This window comes from Gadus macrocephalus, chromosome 14 (assembly GCF_031168955.1).
Source record: "Gadus macrocephalus chromosome 14, ASM3116895v1".
NCBI classification, from domain to species: domain Eukaryota; kingdom Metazoa; phylum Chordata; class Actinopteri; order Gadiformes; family Gadidae; genus Gadus; species Gadus macrocephalus.
The window spans coordinates 5,042,730-5,062,673 of record NC_082395.1 but is presented as its reverse complement, the minus strand read 5'-3'; the positions used below and the strand labels follow the sequence as shown (position 1 = coordinate 5,062,673).

Sequence of the window (19,944 nt, the reverse complement as noted above, 5' to 3'; positions counted from 1 at the left end):
TGTGTGTGTGTGTGCACGTACGTGTTTGTGTGTGCATGTATGTGTGTGTGCGCGTACGTGTGTGTGTATGTGTGGGTGTGTGTGCGCGTACATGTGTGTGAGCGTACGTGTGTGTGTGTGTGTGTGTGTGTGTGTGTGTGTGGGTGTGTGTGTGGACGCCTGCAGCAGATTGCCAGTCCTCGGGGCTCCCTGGGGCTGTGCCTTTAAGAGGTCGGTCAGGCTGTGATTGGAGTGAAGCAGGCGTGCGTCCCATCCAGTACCGCTTTGATGTGTGGGGATGCACCAATGAGTGGCCAGCAGCAGGTACACACACACACCCTCAAACACACACACCCCACTTTTTCCTGAAGACACACTCACTGTACCCTCTGTCAGACCAGTTAGTTTGCCGGTAGAGGGAAGCTCACACACACACTAACACACAAACACACACACAGAGACGCACACTCACACTAGCAACAGGGCAACTAAATGGAACAGTGGATAGAGATGGTGAGACAGTGAACACACACACAGACTTTGAGGGGATCTCAGGATGAGCGGGGGGTCCCAGCCAGTGGCGACGATCGGTAGGACCACCGCCAGGAGACACAAGAGTGTGAGGAAGAACTCCAGGAGGATCTACTCCCACTACCAGGACCAACAGCACGGGTGAGTGAGTGAGTGAGTGAGTGAGTGAGTGAGTGAGTGAGTGAGTGAGTGAGTGAGTGAGTGAGTGAGTGAGTGAGTGAGTGAGTGAGTGAGTGAGTGAGTGAGTGAGTGAGTGAGTGAGTGAGTGAGTGAGTGAGTGAGTGAGTGAGTGAGTGAGTGAGTGAGTGAGTGAGTGAGTGAGTGAGTGAGTGAGTGAGTGAGTGAGTGAGTGAGTGAGTGAGTGAATGAAAGAGTGAGTGCCTGTGTTTAACTGAAGTAGGGAGGCATAGACTTGTGCTTAAGGTAGGATTTGGGTTCAAATCCCAATGTCGATAGTCTACCTGTGGACATCTTTGGAAAAATTGGCTAAACAATGCACGTTTAAAAAGTGCTAAATTGTTCGGGAGAAAAGTGTTTGCCTAATGTTATTTGGGGCAGTTGGAGAGTTGATGTTTTTTCCTCAGGCTCCTTTTCCAAGGATTTGTAATGCAGCTTTGACCATCGTATCTTGCTCGTCGTGATGTGCCCATGTTTCAACCTATGTGGCTCACATTGGTTGTCAGTTGTTTAATGTGTGTGTGAGTAGGTATTGTATCTTTTAAGTTGCTTTAAGTGGTCAAAGTGATAACATATATCAAAATGGCCACAAAATGGCCACTTTCTTTAAGAATCGCCTACACTCATCCCTCTGTAGATTTTTGTAACCTATTTCCAATTTGCTGTTTTCAAGATTACCACATATAGTTCAAGTTATGCTCAAGTTATTTTTATTTTCAGATATTTATTTCGATTTAATATATCTATTCGACCACATAATTTTTTTCAAAACTGGTTTTGAACAAATTAAAACCTCAATGTTTGCATTGCCATTAAACCACTTTAACTAACGAGATGTTGTGATTCATGAGTGAATGTAATTTGAATGTTCAACATTGAGTTACAGAATTGTAAACAATTGAAAAAAATAATCCTAGTCCACCAAAATGTATACCCGTCAAACAGATTACATACATCTGTTCTGTGCCGAAGCCTGTAGCCACAGCCTTCCATCACAGGTCGACGAATCAATTGAAAACACCATTACCCTGACATTTAATCCACACGTTGATCTGAGAGACGAGACGCGAACCGGGCAATGTTTAACAAACAATGCGGCACTTTAGTTGTAAAGTGTACTGCGAAAACACTGTAAGAAATGCAGTGGTTTCCGGTGTGCGTGTGTGACTGTGTGTGTGTGTGTGTGTGTGTGTGTGTGTGTGTGTGTGTGTGTGTGTGTGTGTGTGTGTGTGTGTGTGTGTGTGTGTGTGTGTGTGTGTGTGTGTGTGTGTGTGCGTATCCTTGCCTATCCTGTAGCTCTTCGGACGATGAGGACAAAGAGGATGGGCGTGTGGACAGTAACGACCCGGAGGAGATGTTCCAGAACATCCAGTACCAGAAGGAGATCATCGCCAACATCCGCACCAGGCCCTGGCCAATGAGACGCAAGCTCAAAGTGCTCAAGTACACATAATGATAATACACACGTATTGTCTTTCTTCCTTCATCAATTTGTTTGTTCTTAATCATAATGACCTTTTCTCTGATTGGTCTCTTGCCTCAGACACTTTGTCTCCTCTCCCACACACGCACGCACGCACGCACGCACGCACGCACGCACGCACGCACGCACGCACGCACGCACGCACGCACGCACGCATGTACACACGCACGTACGCACACAAACTTCCATCAAATCCAGAAAGACTGCAATGGTTAATGACCATGCTTCAACTTTGTAGTGTGTCCACCCACAGCCTGACAAACATAAGGAGGATCATAGCATTGTTTAAAGGTCTGCCAGTATTACTGTATATCATCCTAGTTAGACCCCATCCCAGCCATCTTTACTCTCTGACCTAGTAGGGATAGAAGCATTAGTACACACTGGGGTCTATTTAGGCTATGCTATTATCATGCAACCAGTACATCTCTACAGCTCTTAACAGTCCTAATGTGAGCTACAACGCATAATATATAATACAAGGTATTATAATGTTGTTGCGCAACTATGACTGGGTTGGTGTCCGGTTGAGTGGAAACTGGCTGCTTAAAACAAACCAGTGATGAACATTTATCCCCTGTCTCGTTGCTCTAATGATGCGAGCCCTTTAACCCTTATCCAGCTTTTAGTGGGTGGTTATCCCATTGCCTCTGTCTCCTGCTGTGTTCCAACATCTGGGAATGCCTTATCTATTAACTGTGCATCAGGTTGGCCTCAATTGATGCGGTGCATGGGTGATTGAATTGTTGGACGCATATGGACGTACTTAACGTAATGTGAATAGCAAGTGGCTTGACTACAAATCGGCTTAAATAATGTGTTTCTTCATTAGAAAAGACTGCACCAGACAAAGGGAGAGCACATGGTCAAGAGAGAGAGAGAGAGAGAGAGAGAGAGAGAGAGAGAGAGAGAGAGAGAGAGAGAGAGAGAGAGAGAGAGAGAGAGAGAGAGAGAGAGAGAGAGAGAGAGAGAGAGAGAGAGAGAGAGAGAGAGATAGTTAAATTAAGCAAGTTAGAGAGGAGAACAGAGAGAGAGAGAGAGAGAGATAAAGACAGTCAAATCAAGCAAGTTAGAGGGGAGAAGAGATGGACGAAGAGAGGAGAGAGCGATAAATGGATTGAAAAGAGAACAGAGAGAGAGCCTAACAATGTCTGAGAGAATCAGAGGAAAAGAGGGATGAAGAGTTAGAGGGAGGGGGGGGCAGAGAAGGAGAGAGAAGAGGAGGTGCAGGGGGAGGAGTGTGGATGGAGAGCTGATGCAGAGCAGGTTTTATATGGGGGCTTGTTATTGCTGCACGGTTTTATTGCCCTTATCGCGGGCGGGGGCACCGCCCCTTGCTTTTAACACCCCTCGGTAATCTCTGGCTCAGTGCCTGTGATTACTCCCACTGAGACGCCTCGTATATTTCGCAGTTCAGAAACGGTCATTCATTTATTAAGGCCCACCCCACCAACTTTCTAAAACACACATGCGCTCATGCAAGCATGCACGCATGTACACGCACACACTGATACATATATACACACACTGATACACATACTGAACACACTGATTCATACACAAGCACACACCACACATACTTAAGCACTCACAAACAGACACACACACACACACACACAGATGCAGAAATGCTCAGATATTCGCACCCTCTATAACACACAGCTACGTACACACACACTCTGATACAGACATACACACAAACATACAGACACGCTCAGATATTCACATTGTCTATCCCACACACACCTACACACACACACACACGGATACAAACACAGACACGGACACAGGCACACTAAGATAATTACACCGTCCATCACACACATACCTTCTCTCTCTCTCTCTCTCTCTCTCTCTCTCTCTCTCTCTCTCTCTCTCTCTCTCTCTCCCTTGTTTAACAAGAGCTAAGATAAGTTGTTATTGAGGATGCGTGTGTGGAACTGATTGTTGGTGTTGTGCTCCATTAAGTTATACAAGGTCCGTAGAGATCTGTAACAGTCCGCTGCTATAAATAAATGATTCACACCAGGGTCCAATCAAGCTTTTAGCAAAAGAAAACAACCACTGTTATGCAGAACCAGTAGGCCATGTCTAGTCTGCCCTGTTGCTGCTGCATACTATAAAGAAAGAAAACAACAGCCCATTCCACTCTTTGAAAGTTTGACCATATTCATATAATCTTGGCTATTGTTGGTTCTTAAGTGATACTTTACTTACTCAATGAAATACTCAATAAACAATCAAACGGGTGGGTACTTCCATAACTGGTAGGTCTATTTGGTGCAACACGGTTGTTGGTTATCGCTCTTTAACTATTTCCAGACGGTACAATATCCACACCTACCCCTACCCCTGGCCTTCGTCAGGCCACACCCTTACCTTTCTTACCCCCTGGTGCATGTGGCAGGCAAGCCCGGGAGATTGTGTTGAAGTACGAGGGCAGACTGACCCGGACCAGAGGGTACCAGGCAGCAGGAGCTGATGTAGGTACACAGCTACTAAACATCACACACACACACGCACACACAGACGCACGCACACACACACACGTACGCATGCACGCACACATGCAAACACACTTACACACATAATTCAATCTGCATCAAACCTCCTGTTGACAATAAAGGCTGTTATGTTACATTTTTTAACATAATGTCATCTTTTTCAATTATTCAATTTTGATAATATTATTAGTATTATAACGAGCCATACTTTCCTTTCCAACAATCTGATTACAATATAATATATATTATTTCATATTTATCCACACCCTTTTAGATTACATTCCTTTATAATTGAAAAATATTGAAAATATATACTTTAGTTTCCCTAATGTGGTCCATGATGGGTAGTTTCATACTCCTGGTCCAGCTTGTTGTTCTCCTGTAGGAACTATAGCCTCAGTGAGAAACAGCCTGTTTGTTCACGTCCCGTTTGTTTACGATCTGTTTGTTTACGGCCTGTTTACAGTCTCATATTAATCTCCATCAGCCTTTCCCTTAGCAGAGCTTTTTGGTACTTTTTCTGCAGTGCGGTACTGACCTGTCTGCTCTGCTGTCTTAATTTTACAAACAAACACACGCGTGTACATCAACACACACACACAGAGACACGCACACACACTCACACACAAACACGCACAGTTGATATTCATATTCTTCACCTTCCTCGTCCTCTTTCTTTTTCTCTTCCTCCTCTCAACTTATCATGCATACGCTCTCTCTGTTCTTCAATTCACATTTCTACACACACACATGCATGTGCCTGCACAGACGGACACACAGACACACAGACAGACAGACAGACGCACACACACACACACACACACACACACACACACACACACACACACACACACACACACACACACACACACACACAGAAGCACAGAAGCACAGAAGCACACACACACACACACACACACACACACACACACACACACACACACACACACACACACACACACACACACACACACACACACACACACACACACACACACACAGATAGCAGCGTGGTTCAGCAGTGTGGGGAGCAGATTTATCGCCTGTTGTTATGGCCCGCCTTAATTAAAATGTTCCAGAAGCACCGGCTGCGGCAGCTCAAGCACCATTAGCATTAATTGACTTTTTGCAAGCGTGCTGACAATGAATTATTAATTACAAAGATCAAGTCCCGGTTAACTGAAATAAGAAATGATTTGGTTCAGCTGACTTGAACGGATTGTAGAGGACCTTCTCAAAATGTGAATTTATGGAGTGGCCGCGTTGAGTTAATAGGAGTTTAAATTACAATAATGATTGTTTTTGTATCATTAATAATTGTGATTTACAAGCAGGGGAAACTAAATGTGGTTGCTATAATTCCGTTATGTCTCTATCTCTGCTCCATTAATGATGAATCTATCCGGACAGCTGCTGAAGAAACTTTCCAGACTGCTCTACAATATTGTTGTTCTCTTCATTCCCTGGGAGATGAGAATCAAGAAGATAGAAAGTGAGATATAGAGAACAAACACATCTTTATTTATGTTGCCATTTTACATTATCCTAAAGATGATCCCATAATCCCATCAAAGCTGGTACTTAAAAATAGTATTTAGCATTGTGTAGCATCTTTTTCTAGCCAGTTTTGTTGTTGGCCTATACGGGGAAGGGATTAACCTAACAATTGTAAATGCACTTGTTTCTATGAATATCTTTACTGTACCGACACTGATATAGTGTTTCGCTTTCTTCTGACAAATGTGCTTATTGTAACTTGCTTTGGATTAAAGCGTCTGCTAAATGCCCTGAATGTAAATGTAAATGTAATCATTTACTCTTAAATATCCTGACTATTCTCTAATATAATGCCTAAAGGATATTCTCCACATTCCACACCTAAAGCTATTTTCCCGCCTAAATGTGCTGCTTGATCTTTCATTGGTCAGGTCACTTTGGCTCCGGGGTGGCCTCCTACTTCATCTTCCTGCGCTGGCTGTTTGGCATCAACATCGTCCTCACCATCATGACCGGGGCCTTCATCGTCCTACCAGAGGTCAGTACCAATCAGCATCCATTACTTCAAACATCCCTACTGTGTGTGTGTGTGTGTGTGTGTGTGTGTGTGTGTGTGTGTGTGTGTGTGTGTGTGTGTGTGTGTGTGTGCGTGTGCATGTGCGTGTGCGTGCAGGCCAGTTTGTGTGTCGACGTCTGCTATGGGGTGTTGAAAGCCACAGACTTACATTTTAGAGTTGTAAACACAGGTATAGATGTTTATAGATGTATGTATATATAGATATAAATATAGAACATTTACTCAAAACCTGTAATTAAATTATGTTACTTAAATGTGGCATGCCTTCATGCCTTTATTAATTGTCCCAATCGTGATATGAAAGCCTGATATGAAAGCTATCGCTGGCTCGTTGAAGACAGAGCAGGCTTTTATGGTTTATCCTACACCTTTAGCCTCCCGTGAGTATCACCTCAAAGGCCAGAGAAGTAGAAGTAGTTAGAGCGGAATAAAAGTAATTTATGTCTGCTGCTGAAACAAGGACCCAATATCCCCCCACATGGGTCAGCTGCTCGCTTGTCACACAATCTTCCAATCCCATTCCCATGTTTTATCGCTCTTTTCAACCAACCACTATATAACAACTCCTTCATTGCCCTCTTCATGCCTCCAGATCAGGTCATTACCTTCCAGGTATAGATAAAACTGAAGCAACTAAAACATCATCCCAGCTCAATTATTGGATATACTTTTATGGGTTTTTTGCATCTATGTACAGCAGCTAAACAGTTTGAAAGAGAGGGATGTAGAATATGGCTACAGGTGGAAATCCAACCTGTGTCGCTGCAAGGTGTGTTGTCTATGTGAGTACAGAGGCAGGTAAAGCCACGAGACACCCCATATCTGTTATTATTCAGTTCGGTGATGCCTGCCTATGTGTGTTTGTTTTTTTGTGGGAACTATTATTAGCCTAATTTGTGACCCTTTTAAATTATTTGATGGGTTATGGCTAAGGTCTTCTACGTATCTGTCGCTTGTCCTGTCCTGTTATACTGTGCAGATGACAAATAAACACACTGACTTTAAACTTTGTTTAGGACCTATTACCACTAAATAAAACTGTTAAATATACAGAAAGCCCAACTCCAAATAGAGAGAGATAGATAGAGAGATAGGGAGAGAGATTAAGAGAGAGACGTATAGATGGTCATTGAAGTTAGCATCAACATTTCCTGTTTTGTTTTGTTGGCCCCTGGCTGTAGCTGCTGGCAGGGGCCCCGTTTGGAACGACGAGAAGTAAGACCATCCCCAAGGAGCAGTTCTCTTCAGCCCAGGATCTGGACACCATCTGGTCTCTTGGGGCAAGTCTCTCTTTTTCTGTCTCCCCCTCCTTCTCTGTCCAACTCTGTCTCTCTCTCGTTCTGTGTCTCTGTCTCTGTCTATGTCTCTCTGTATGTCTCTCCCTGCACCTGTCTCGCACTCTATCTCTCTCTCTCTACTATCTTTCTCTATCTCTATCTCTCTCTCTGACTCTCTCTTTCTCTCTCTGTCTCGCTCTCTCTATCTCACTCTTCAAATCTCTCTTGCTTTTTCTTTCTCTCTGTCTCGCTCTCTCTTTCCCTCTCTATCTAACTCTTTGACTCTCTCACTCTCTCTTTCTCTGCCTCTCTCTCTCCATCTATATGTCTCTCTTAATCTCTCTCCCCATCTCTCTATCTATCTCTCTCTGTTTCTCTTTCTCACTTTTTCTCTCTCTCCATCTCACTCTTTCTGATTCTCTCTTGCTCTCTCTTTCAATCTGTATCGCTCTCTCTTTATCTCTTCTTGCTGTCTATATCTGTGTGTCTCTCTATCTATCTCTCTGTCTCTCTCTTTTTCTCTTTCTCTGTCTTTCTCAATCTAACGCTGCCTCCATCTAACTTGGTTTTCTCCTCTCTCTTTATGTTTTTACTGTTATATCAATGCTGCATGGGGCTGAAATGGACACCAGAGGCTGTTATTTAACATTCTACATGCCTTTAAGCAGGCCGTTTATTTCCTGATCCCCTTCGCTGTTCTCATGACCTCTACAATGAGGTTCATGTCGGGACTAGCACAGGTGTCATGTACACGGTAATCCATATTGTGAGTGGTTTTACTGCCGTTCAGTGGGAATTGTAACGATTTTCTGCTTACGCTCTGCAGCTATATTTTTCTTCATTCCCACCTGGCGACTCAATCACTTTTATGATCACTATTATCATTGTGTGTGTGTGTGTGTGTGTGTGTGTGTGTGTGTGTGTGTGTGTGTGTGTGTGTGTGTGTGTGTGTGTGTGTGTGTGTGTGTGTGTGTGTGTGTGTGTGTGTGTATATATATGTGTTGGGACTGCAGGGCTATCTGCAGTACTCTGTGCTGTTCTACGGCTACTACGGCAGAGTGAGGAAGATCGGCAGTGCGGGCTACCGCCTCCCTCTGGCCTACTTCCTGGTTGGCATGGCGGTCTTCGCCTACAGCTTCATCATCCTGTTGAGAAAGTAATCCTCGCAGCATCTTCTCTGACATCTTTCTAGGAGTTTTCACAGTTTGCTATTTTACTTGTCAAACCTTCTAATCCCAACTAGACACAAAGTACTGTACACGGTAGTTGATGCTGTGTAGCAAAATAATTGTAGGGTATCAAATAAGCGGTTAAAAGTTAAATGACAAAACAACTAAACAACAATGCAAAAACTCAGTCATTTAGCAGACGCTTTTGGCTGACAGGGATTTATCCATTTCTCATGTACGTCTACAGGTGTACCGTGGACCCTCGGTATTGAACCAAGAACCTTTTGGCTCAAACCCTTAACCAATAGACCCCCCCCCCCCCCCCCCCCATTACATTCGAGTAACTGTTATCCAAATGAGCATTTTTCATTTCACTGTTTTCAGTAATCAACAGATTACCCCTTGGCCAGACTAAAGTGATGACACCAGATTAAAGAGTGGGGGGGGGGTGTTTTCAACGCTTCCCCCAGGATGGCAAAGAACTCCCGTCTGAGCCTGGCCAGCGCCTCGGACGAGAACTTCACCTTCTGCTGGCGGGTGTTCTGCGCCTGGGACTACCTGATCGGGAACCCGGAGGCGGCCGAGAGCAAAGGAGCCGCCATCGTCAACAACATCAGGGTTCGGGAAAACAGACATGTTCCTTTAATGACTCTTCAGGCCCCTTCGGTGTCAAAACACACAAACACAGACATACACACACACACATTTAAACAGCTGAACACACACGCACACTACTGGAGTTGGAGGCATTGTCCGCATGCCAAGGTCTGGAAAAAGCATGTAATTAGGCGTCTTAAGACACGTAAATGTACAATTAATAACAAGATATTTGTATGAAGCAACCACATGGGTATGAATGATGTTGATGTACTATCTTTATTTACCACATGCACTCAAGTTAGTAGGCCATATGTAGAACCCGCATCCATTTATGATTGTTTTTTAATTAATCAAACTGAATCCTCTGGGCATGTGATCATATATGTCTCACACAGTTATTGTGACATTTACATGTTGTTCCCACCCCTCTACAGGAAGCCATTGTTGAGGAACAGGAGAAGAAGAAAGATACAAGCCTGTATGTGGTTTTGGTTTATTTTTCTTGTATATTAAAACATAACAAACAAGTTTTAAGTTGACTACAGATGCGTCCCTGGTTGGCTAAAGGGAAGAGACAAACAATGGAAGACAAACAAAGTGGATGCTACCCGCATGCTTGTCTGGACAAACTGCCAAACCCAATCACCTTAAGCACCATCAATCTAGGCATGTTGCACACCCCCTCAGACGCCTTCCCATCCAATCTACTTACTCAACGGTGCTGTGCCGACGTGTGTCTGTGCTCGTAAATCACCATCAACATGGCACATCTGAGGAAATGACATTGTGTATCAAATCAATACTTTATTGAAAGACCTCACCGTGAAGAAAACGCCTAAAAACGTCGTTTTTAAGATGCCTATACTTAAGGAGCAGTAAGGGTTGAGGGCATCTTGCTCAATGGTTACTTCAGGTAGATGTGGCCATCAGGGTTCGATCGCGGACGCTTTGGTTGGGCAGTCAGGTGCCTATGCCCTGTAACCCCTGCCCACCGTCGCAACCCTTTTCTTCCTCCCAGGGCAGTCCTCATCAGCCTGCGTATCCTGGCCAATATCCTGGTGCTGCTGTCGCTGGCGGGCAGCATCTACATCATCTACTTTGTGGTGGACCGCTCCCAGAAGCTGGAGCAGGAGAAGCCGGAACTCACCCTGTGGGAGAAGAATGAGGTGAGGTCCCGTGGTAGAGTAGCCTACCCCGTTTATAATGACTCGTGACTTGACAGGCCCAATCCCATTTCTACCCCTTACCCCTACCCCTCCCCCTTGTTTTGAAGGGGTAAGGGGAAGGCTTACCCCTTACCCTTACCCCTTCAAAACAAGGGGGAGGGGTAAGGGGAAGGGGTAAGGGGTAGAAATGGGATTGGGCCTCTATCTCAACCTCGGATGACTTTGGAGTGGACCGTAGCACTGACTGTGTTTGGATTCAGATGTCAGATATGAGGACTGGTAGTTATTAGTTATAAAATGCAACATTTGGTTTTATTGGTGGTTATTTGCACGTATATTGGTACGTCAACGCATTACTCAATAAACACCCTTAAAAATGGTGTCAGCCGTGTTATTGTTGTTAGGGGGACTGGAGTCTGACTCCATTTTGGGGACTTGGACTCGAGCGCTGAGGTCTCGGGTTGATATTGAGTGACCGGACGACAACACTGGTGCTTTGCGTCACCGGTGGTGGGCGGAACCCTGTCTCGCCGCTCATTGGGTTAGTTGTCCTTACAATGGGATTAGGAGACGCTGGATGCCAGCGCTGTCTGACTGGAGCTGAAAGCGGAGCCAGGCAGTTACAGTAAGGCCAGAGGAGACGAGTAATTGGTTGGCTGGGGTTCGCTGCCATCTGTCCGTGGCAGCCGCTCATTTCATTGGCCTCCCGAGAGGAGTTAATGCAGTGGTTCCCAGCCCTTTTTGGCCCGTGTCCCAGATTTTAGCTAAGAAAATGTTTGCAACCCCAACTTTAACGTATGTGTATCTGCTTCCACAGAAATAGTGTTCGCTGGTCTACAACCCACTAAATGATAACTTGTAGTTCTCTCATGGCTAGGAATCAATAGCCAGTCAGTTTGTATATAAAATATGTCTATAAGTCCTTTTTTATTTTCTATAACAATTTCCTGCTACATTCGTTCAACCAACTCTTCTGATTTGGCTAAAATGTTAAAAAAATTGAAAACAGAAAGAAGCAGGTAGAACATATCTTTGTGTGAAATCAGAAGGAAGCTAAACTGCTGACCGTACTTTAGATTATTACTGTACTGACTTGTGCATACACAGACAAATACCATAAGATGTCGTGGATCTTCATGTAAGCATCAACCATGATAGTAAACATGGGAATGATAGTTTTCCAAGTAAGGCAGTCATTTCTGATACCTTTCTCCTTGTAGGTCAGTGTGGTGGTGTCTCTGATCACCATGATCGCTCCGTCTGCGTTTGAGCTGGTCTCTCAGCTGGAGATGTACCACCCAAGAACATCCCTTCGCTTCCAGCTGGCCAGGTGAAACACCAGCACATACTGGGCCGAGTCATACAGACAACCAGTTACCCTTCATACAGGACAACCTAGTTTTAGAGACATGAGGGAGGCTGTTGTTTTTCATATACTGTATATGGTTTCAATATATATATTGATATCCATCTCTACCACTTTATCTCGAAGAGAGAGATAGAAAGAGAGAGAGAGAAAGAGAGAGAGAGTCAGCTATATCTAGTGAAGAGGCTCCATTGAATAAACGTAAGGGAAGAGGTTTATGGACGCAAAAGTGAGTTGAGTGTGTGTCCACAGGGTTCTGGTGCTGTACCTGGGCAATCTGTACAGCCTAATCATCGCCCTGCTGGACAAGGTCAACATCATGAGCTCTGCTGTGAGTACGCCCCTCACAACTGGTATTAGTGAGTGAGGAACCACCACCAGCATTATATTACACCGGTTGAGCCTTTCACTGATGCAAAGGGACCAATCATCATCCATTACTTCAAACGTCTCTACTGTGTGTGTGTGTGTGTGTGTGTGTGTGTGTGTGTGTGTGTGTGTGTGTGTGTGTGTGTGTGTGCGTGTGTGTGTGTGTGTGTGTGTGTGTGTGTGTGTGTGTGTGCCTGTGTGTGTGTGTCCAGATCCAGGTGGTTCCTGGTAACTGGTCTGACCCCAGCTCCTTCCTGGCCACCATCTCCCAGCCAGACGAGGAGAGTCTTTCCACCTTGGTCTCAGAAATGTATCTCTCTGGAATCAAGAACGACAGCATGAGCACGACGACCACGACGACAACCACCATGGCGACCATCGCCACGGCGCTGGACGCGGGCAGCGTCTTCAGCAACGCCAGCGCTGGCAAGAACGTCCTGGTGGCCTTGACCAATCACACGGCTCTGTTTGAGAAGAACGCCCGCTCGCAGCAGGACCCCTGTTGGGAGACCTACGTTGGACAGGTTATCTCTCTTTCCGTCTCTCCTTCTCACTCTGTTTATATCACCTATCAGTCTCTGTAAGTCACTCCTATCTGTCTGCCTATCTGTCCGACACACACCTTCTGTATGTCTGTCTGTCTGTCACTCTCTCTCTTTGTCTGTCTCTTTCTTGTCTCTCTTTTTCTCATTTCATCATTTAATCATCATTCACACCCTGGAAATTATAAAAAAAATGGTAGAATTTATATAGAAGACATATCGAAGATGGTTTAGTGGACACTAAACTAAAGTTTGATGATGTTTGCATTTCTCTGGTATTACAACCTAAAGCATTTACAACAGCTAAGCCTTCATCTGCGTTAAATGTGTTGTGATCAGGCAATAAGAAAGTTATATAGTCAATGAACAGTAGGGGGCAGCATGGCAATTGCTATAACTCAGCTGCTTGGAAATGTAAATAAAAAAACGACACATGCGCCAGCAAGTTTAGAAGTACCTAAACAAATGGTTGTGTGTGTGTGTGTGTGTGTGTGTGTGTGTGTGTGTGTGTGTGTGTGTGTGTGTGTGTGTGTGTGTGTGTGTGTGTGTGTGTGTGTGTGCGTGCGTGCGTGCGTGTGTGCGTGCGTCACCACACAGGAGATGCTGAAGCTGTCCATCATCGACATGATCTTCACAGTGGCCAGCATCCTACTGATCGACTTCATCCGTGGTCTGGTCGTGCGTTACCTCAGTGACTGCTGCTGCTGGGACCTGGAGAGCAAGTTTGTGAGTGACCAACAGATTAGATATTAAACAGTACATTACCCAACAGATCACACATTAAACACTACATCGACCAACCGAACACACGTTGAACACTTCGCCACCCAAAAGGTCACACAGTAAACCCTCAGTTCACTGTACTGTCAAAATATGCCAATTGACCGTCGTCCAGTTCAAACAGAGGTCACATTGGTGAAGAACATATTATAGAACTTTATTATACAGAAGAAAGTTCTTGAAGAGCAATCCTGGCAGGCTGCAGCCCTGGCGGTGCCAGGGAGCCATCCATAAGATAGAGTCCGAGTAAGACCTCAGACCTCTTTAAGAACCTTGAAGAACTGCCAATTTCTAAATGGAATACATTTCCCTTTATCTCAACGGAGCACATGGCTTTGCCCTTGGCCCACTAGAAGTATGAGGACACTCACAGATAACACCTTTTCTTTTTACTCAACTTCAGCCTGAATACGGAGAATTCAAAATAGCCGAGAATGTCCTGCACCTGATCTACAACCAGGGGATGATCTGGTAAGTCTGATTGATGAACGCACTATTGACGGTTTTCCCTCACGAAACGAATGCAGCCACAATGCTATCTCCGCCAAAGCTGCGGCGCGGGAGCTTCAGCTTATTGCCAGCGGTGCAATACCAAACGCCCTGTCTCACTATTACTAGGAGTAGCCGTGCCGAGAGGCAGTGACCCTGGGTAAATTGACTTTAGCCTTGTCTGCAATCTCTCCATTACACTCCTGCACGCTCAGCTAGGTTGTATTTCTCTCTCCCCCTCCCCACCCCCCGACTCATTTCCGAGATGTCGTCTGGTGGGTGATGAGTGTAATGATATGGCGCCCCGAGTGGCTAGCTCTAATGTGGTTTATGAGGAAACACACAAGCGACCCCAAAGAATGTCCTCACGAAATGCCCCCACAAAGTATCCTCGCCAAAGTTGCCAGACTGTGTCCCCGCGTGCCACAGTGTGTGAAATTGTGTGTGGGTTTTTGTTTAGCCTTTTATCCATCTGCATCTGTTTCTCGAATGTGTGGGGGTATGTTTGTGCGTTTGCCTGTCTGTGTGTCTGCATCCGTGTTTGTCGTGTGTGCGTGGGTGACCATTAACGTGTCTCGCTTTTTTCTAGGATGGGGGCGTTTTTCTCCCCTTGTCTCCCCGCCTTTAACGTGATGAAGCTGATTGGCTTAATGTACCTGAGGAGCTGGGCGGTTCTGACCTGCAATGTTCCCCATCAGCAAGTCTTCCGGGCGTCCAGGTTCACACATGCACGCACGCACGCTTGCACATGCACACGCACACATCATGACACGAAGCTCTAAAACAAATAAACACACACAGAGAAAGACAATTTAACGATTCTGAATCAATTTCCTATTTGGTGAACCATTCAAAGGATGAATATGTTTCTGTATGTGTGTGTGTGTGTGGGGGGGGGTTGTGTGGGTGTTTGTGTGTGTGGGTGTTTGTGTGCGTGCGTGATTCTCTTCCCATTTCATTATCCGGTGATTTGCTTAAATTGTAAAATCTCGATATCTATGATTTCATGCAGCTGACTGACGGCAAGGGCTTCCGGGCCCATGGTCCTTTGCCTGGTTCAGATTTATGGAACAAGGCTGTTTCTCCGGGGTCTTATCAGTCTCTCCCAGATGGGGTAGAACATAACAGCATAACAGCATATTACTATTAGTCTCTCTCTCTCTCTCTCTCTCTCTCTCTCTCTCTCTCTCTCTCTCTCTCTCTCTCTCTCTCTCTCTCTCTCTCTCTCTCTCTCTCTCTCTCGCTTTCTCTCTCTCTCTATTGCTCTCTTTCTCTCTCTCTCCCTCTCTCTCTCTCTCTCTCTCTCTCTCTCTCTCTCTCTCTCTCTATTGCTCTGTCTCTCTCTGTCTCTCTCTCTCTCTCTCTCTCTCTCTCTCTCTCTCTCTCTCTCTCTTGCTCTCTCTCTCCCTCCCGCTCTCTTTCTCCCACTCCCTCCCTCCCTCCCTCTCTCTGTCTCTATCTCTCTCTGTTTTGAGTGAGCGTTGCGTGTATCGCTGTAATGCTCTTCTGCTTGAGGGGAGGGAGCAATGGAGCCATACATTGTACTGACCAGTTAAATCCTAATCATGTTAACGCAGTCCAACATCGACCGATTTATTGTGTAAATCAGAGAGTAAACACAACCCAAGTAGAATGTAGGGGAAGGGTAGATAACAGTTATTCTCTAAAGATTAGCACTACACAAAATTCTATTTTGTCTTATTGTAAACATTGGAGACTGGCCTCAATATTATATTGATATTTACATATACGCAAACACACATAAAACATATTAAAAACAATACAATTAATACACAATTTATATTTATGTAACTCTTAATTATTTATTTTTTTAGATCAAACAACTTCTATCTAGCCATGTTGTTGTTCATGCTGTTCCTGTGCATGCTACCCACTATCTTTGCCATCGTGAGATACAGACCATCACAGCATTGTGGGCCTTTCAGGTAAGAACCCAACGTGTTGTGTTGTAACCACTCATTAATTATTAATTATGCACAAAGAGAGAGATAATAAATAGCAAATAATATAGGCTAGCCTAGTACTGTGCAGCAGTAGAATGTGTGTAAGTGTTGTGTGTTTGTGTTTACTTTGTCTTGCATGTTACAGTGGCCAGGAGAAGATTTATGACATCATTTCAGACACCATTGCCAGTGACTTCCCGCTGTGGTTCAGCAAAGTGATGAGTTACATCACCAGCCCTGTTGTGGCTCTGCCCGCGCTGCTGCTGCTCTTGTGAGGCCACACCGCCGCACACTCGCATGCAAGCTGGCACACACATACACATGCACAGTCACACTAAAGAGAAACACACACACACATACACACATACATTCACACACTCTCACATACACACATACACATACACGCACACTCAGACAGACAAACACACATGCACAGTCACACGCATACACAGACACGCAGACACACTTACGCATGCACACACACACACACACACACAGACACAGACACACGCACACGCACATACGCACGCATACACATGCATGTTTGAGCATACATGCACAGATACATAATTAAATGAAGAGAGACATATACAGAAAGAAGGCCACTCGTGTACACTTCAAAGACGAAAGAAACCCCCCCTGTTTATCGTGCTTCAGGCTACTGTTGAATGTGTATTCCAGCATGCTGATATACTACCTCCAGGCAATCGCAAGATCCCTCAAGTTCACCAACAACCAGCTGAGGCAGCAGCTCCAGACAGTGAGTGTGTAAAACAGGATTTGAGGCCTGGAAGCATCTTTTACGACAAATCTTTGCTCTACGTGTTTACCTTGTGGTCTCTTGGATTTCAGGAACGGTCAAATGACAAGAAGAAAGTCTTCCAGTTGGCTGCAGGTAGGGCTTACTCATGACTTCATCTCAGAGACAGAGGATGGCTTACATTCACTTTGCTGTTGATAGAGTGAATGGCTTGAATGTACTTGTACCTGAGGAAATAAAGTGCAAGACAGTCCTGTATTAGAATAGCATATCATCACATTACGAGGATAGCCACACCTTAAAGTGAATCCTAAAGCATAATTGCATTTGGCGATACATCAACGCTTTTTTCCAATTCAAGCAGAAACATTGTTCGCAAACATAGACTTCAGACATTATTTGACACATCTCTGCATCTTGGGACTGCCTTTGTCCATTGGACAATGACTTTTATATTATTAACATTATGTAAGCAAAGTTGTAATAACGACTGACCGTTGACCTATGACATGCTCAGCCAGGCTCCAAGCCCCAGAGGTGGCCGTCGATAAGAAGACAGACCAGCAGGAGAGCGACGTCACGAGCCACGAGTCCTCCATCCACTCATCGCCGCAGCACAACGGCAGCGTCACCAACTTCCAGTCGCCCGTTCGCCGCGGTAACGGCATCAGCACCATCACCCAGTCGGTGTCCAGGGCTGAGCTGAACACAGGAGGCGTGGCTGGATCTTCCAGAAGTCCAGCCGTGCCAATGTTGCACCGGCAGAGGCCGGACCATCCGCCAACTAGGTAGAGTGATTACAGAAGGACTACTGTGGCGTCTTAAGAATACAATCTGAAAATGCTGCTGGATGGTTCTTTGAATCCTTTGGTTCTGTATTGAGAAAAGGGAAACGGTTAAATAACACAGCGTAATGCAACCTGTTGTTAAATGTCTATTGTGTCTTTTTCCTTCATCGAGGAGCTCACTACTCTGTGATAAAGCAGAACAGTTTTTCCATTCATGTTGACGGCACAAAAAACGAAAAGCCTGGCAGTTTAATTTAGAGAAGAACGATGTCACTTAACCTCATTTAACGGTTCAATGGCATCAAGCACACCAGTGTGGAGTTATTTTAAAAACACATTTTGTAGCCTGAATCTCTCAATATCTAGCTAAGTTACTGCTCCCGAAAAAGTAAAAGTACCAGCATCTGCAGTCTATTTGAAAGCCGGCCTTCATTAAGACGCCTTCGCAATCCCCTTTAAGTCATTTAGCACTAAAGCATTCACTGAACTAAACTCTCTTTTTTCCCAGCAGGCAGCAGTCTGCCCCGTTCCTCGGCGGCCCCAACGGCTCCTGCCGGGCCAAGTCGTACCGCCACGTGGCCTACAACCCCGCCCCCGGTTTCCCCGACGACGTCCACTACTCGGACCCGCTGTACAGGAAGACGGCGCGGCCGCTGCTCCCGGCCGAGGCGGCGGGCGTCGTCACGGCCCACAGCTACGCCGGCCGGCGGCCGCACGTGGCCACGCGCTACGTCATCCTGAACGAGCACGAGGCGCGCAAGAAGCTGCTGCGCTCGGCCACGCGCGTCCCCCGCCACTACTGCGCCGACGGACCCTCGGACCTGTGCCCCCCCCCACGCAGCGGCAAGCGCTACGCCCCCCGCGCCCCCCTCCAGCCCCAGAGGTCCCTGGCCTCGCAGCCCCACCTGAGCGAGGAGGAGGAGGAGGAGATGGAGGAGGAGGAGGCAGGGGTGGGGCTGGAAGGCAGGAGGAAGGCGCAGAGGAAGGGCTTGTTGGGACAGGACGGCCGGCGCCCGCGGTCCCTGTCGGACCTGTACCAGCCGGCGCGCTTCTACATCGGCGAGCGCGTGGAGAGCCAGGTGTCCATGGGGAAGGACGCCCCGGTGGCCCGGGGCAGGCGGGGGGCGGGGCAGGCGGGGGCGAGCGCCAGGGCGGAGGAGGAGGAGGGGGAGGAGGACGAGATAGACTGGGAGGGGCTGGAGGCGTACGCCTGCGCGCACGCCGGCGGGAGGAGGGCGGAGCCGGCCGCGGCGCACGTCCGACGTCCCGCCCAGTCTCCCGGGCGCTACGGGCAGTCCTCCGGCGTGGCCAGGGTGGGGGAGCCCCAGGTCAAGCCCAAGGTCAAGAGCAGGCCCAAGATGGAGCCCTCCCTGACGGAGTCTGACTCCGCCTCCTTGGGCTCCAGCAGCGACCAGCAGAACAGCAGCACCGACCAGTACATCCAGGTCATCCACAACAAGGAGCGCCATCTCAAGTCTGACGCCAGGCAGGGCAAGCTGGCTAAGAAGAAGTCCAAGGCCAGCATCGATCTAAACGTCTCGAGGTCAAATGAATTGGTTTGCTCCAATGTGTGAGGGATAAGGAAAGGGTCAGCAAAAGTCTGTGTAATAGTATATTTGCTTACCAAGAAATTGTGTTACAAAGATGTAATTATCAATTGAGACCGCAAAGTATATATTTGTAACATTTTAACTTCAGTGTCGTCGTGTGTAAGAGAACGCTCCACATATAATATTTGATTATTACATTCAATGTGTTCACGTGAGATGTGTGGTCTTACCTTGCTTATTTTATCTGTACATCATACTATTAAATGTTAATCAATTTTGGTTTGGACTGATTGGGTGAGGATGGGTCGATAATGCTGATAGAAATTTCAACAAGAAATCGATTTGTCACTACACATTTGTGTAAAGGGAGGGAGGG

The 19,944-nt window shown here is 46.2% G+C and overlaps 1 protein-coding gene across 2 annotated transcripts; it reads left to right on the top strand.

Annotated features, from left to right (window-relative positions):
- The first annotated feature begins 222 nt into the window (after nucleotides 1–222).
- On the top strand, nucleotides 223–19,847 carry LOC132472106 (transmembrane channel-like protein 3). Of its 2 annotated transcripts, none has more exons than XM_060071563.1 (22): nucleotides 223–651; nucleotides 1,984–2,130; nucleotides 4,578–4,653; nucleotides 6,085–6,166; nucleotides 6,603–6,709; nucleotides 7,930–8,028; nucleotides 9,039–9,181; nucleotides 9,665–9,812; nucleotides 10,229–10,272; nucleotides 10,813–10,960; nucleotides 12,181–12,290; nucleotides 12,579–12,657; nucleotides 12,908–13,219; nucleotides 13,835–13,963; nucleotides 14,421–14,488; nucleotides 15,096–15,224; nucleotides 16,342–16,452; nucleotides 16,616–16,741; nucleotides 17,152–17,230; nucleotides 17,323–17,365; nucleotides 17,748–18,018; nucleotides 18,530–19,847. In XM_060071563.1, the coding sequence occupies exons 1-22, from the start codon at nucleotides 536–538 to the stop codon at nucleotides 19,590–19,592; spliced, it is 3,630 nt and encodes a 1,209-aa protein (XP_059927546.1). In that variant the 5' UTR covers nucleotides 223–535; the 3' UTR covers nucleotides 19,593–19,847. The 2 variants fall into 2 exon arrangements, with proteins under 2 accessions (XP_059927546.1, XP_059927545.1); XM_060071562.1 differs by having other exon boundaries at nucleotides 18,527–19,847.
- Nucleotides 19,848–19,944: the final 97 nt, after the last annotated feature.

Excerpts from the sequence above, each read along its gene's own strand:
- LOC132472106 (XM_060071562.1), top strand. The coding sequence starts at position 536 with ATGAGCGGGGGGTCCCAGCCAGTGGCGACGATCGGTAGGACCACCGCC. Across the intron at positions 12,658-12,907 it reads TCAACATCATGAGCTCTGCT|ATCCAGGTGGTTCCTGGTAA; the intron begins GTGAGTACGCCC and ends GTGTGTGTCCAG. Across the intron at positions 13,220-13,834 it reads GGGAGACCTACGTTGGACAG|GAGATGCTGAAGCTGTCCAT; the intron begins GTTATCTCTCTT and ends GTCACCACACAG.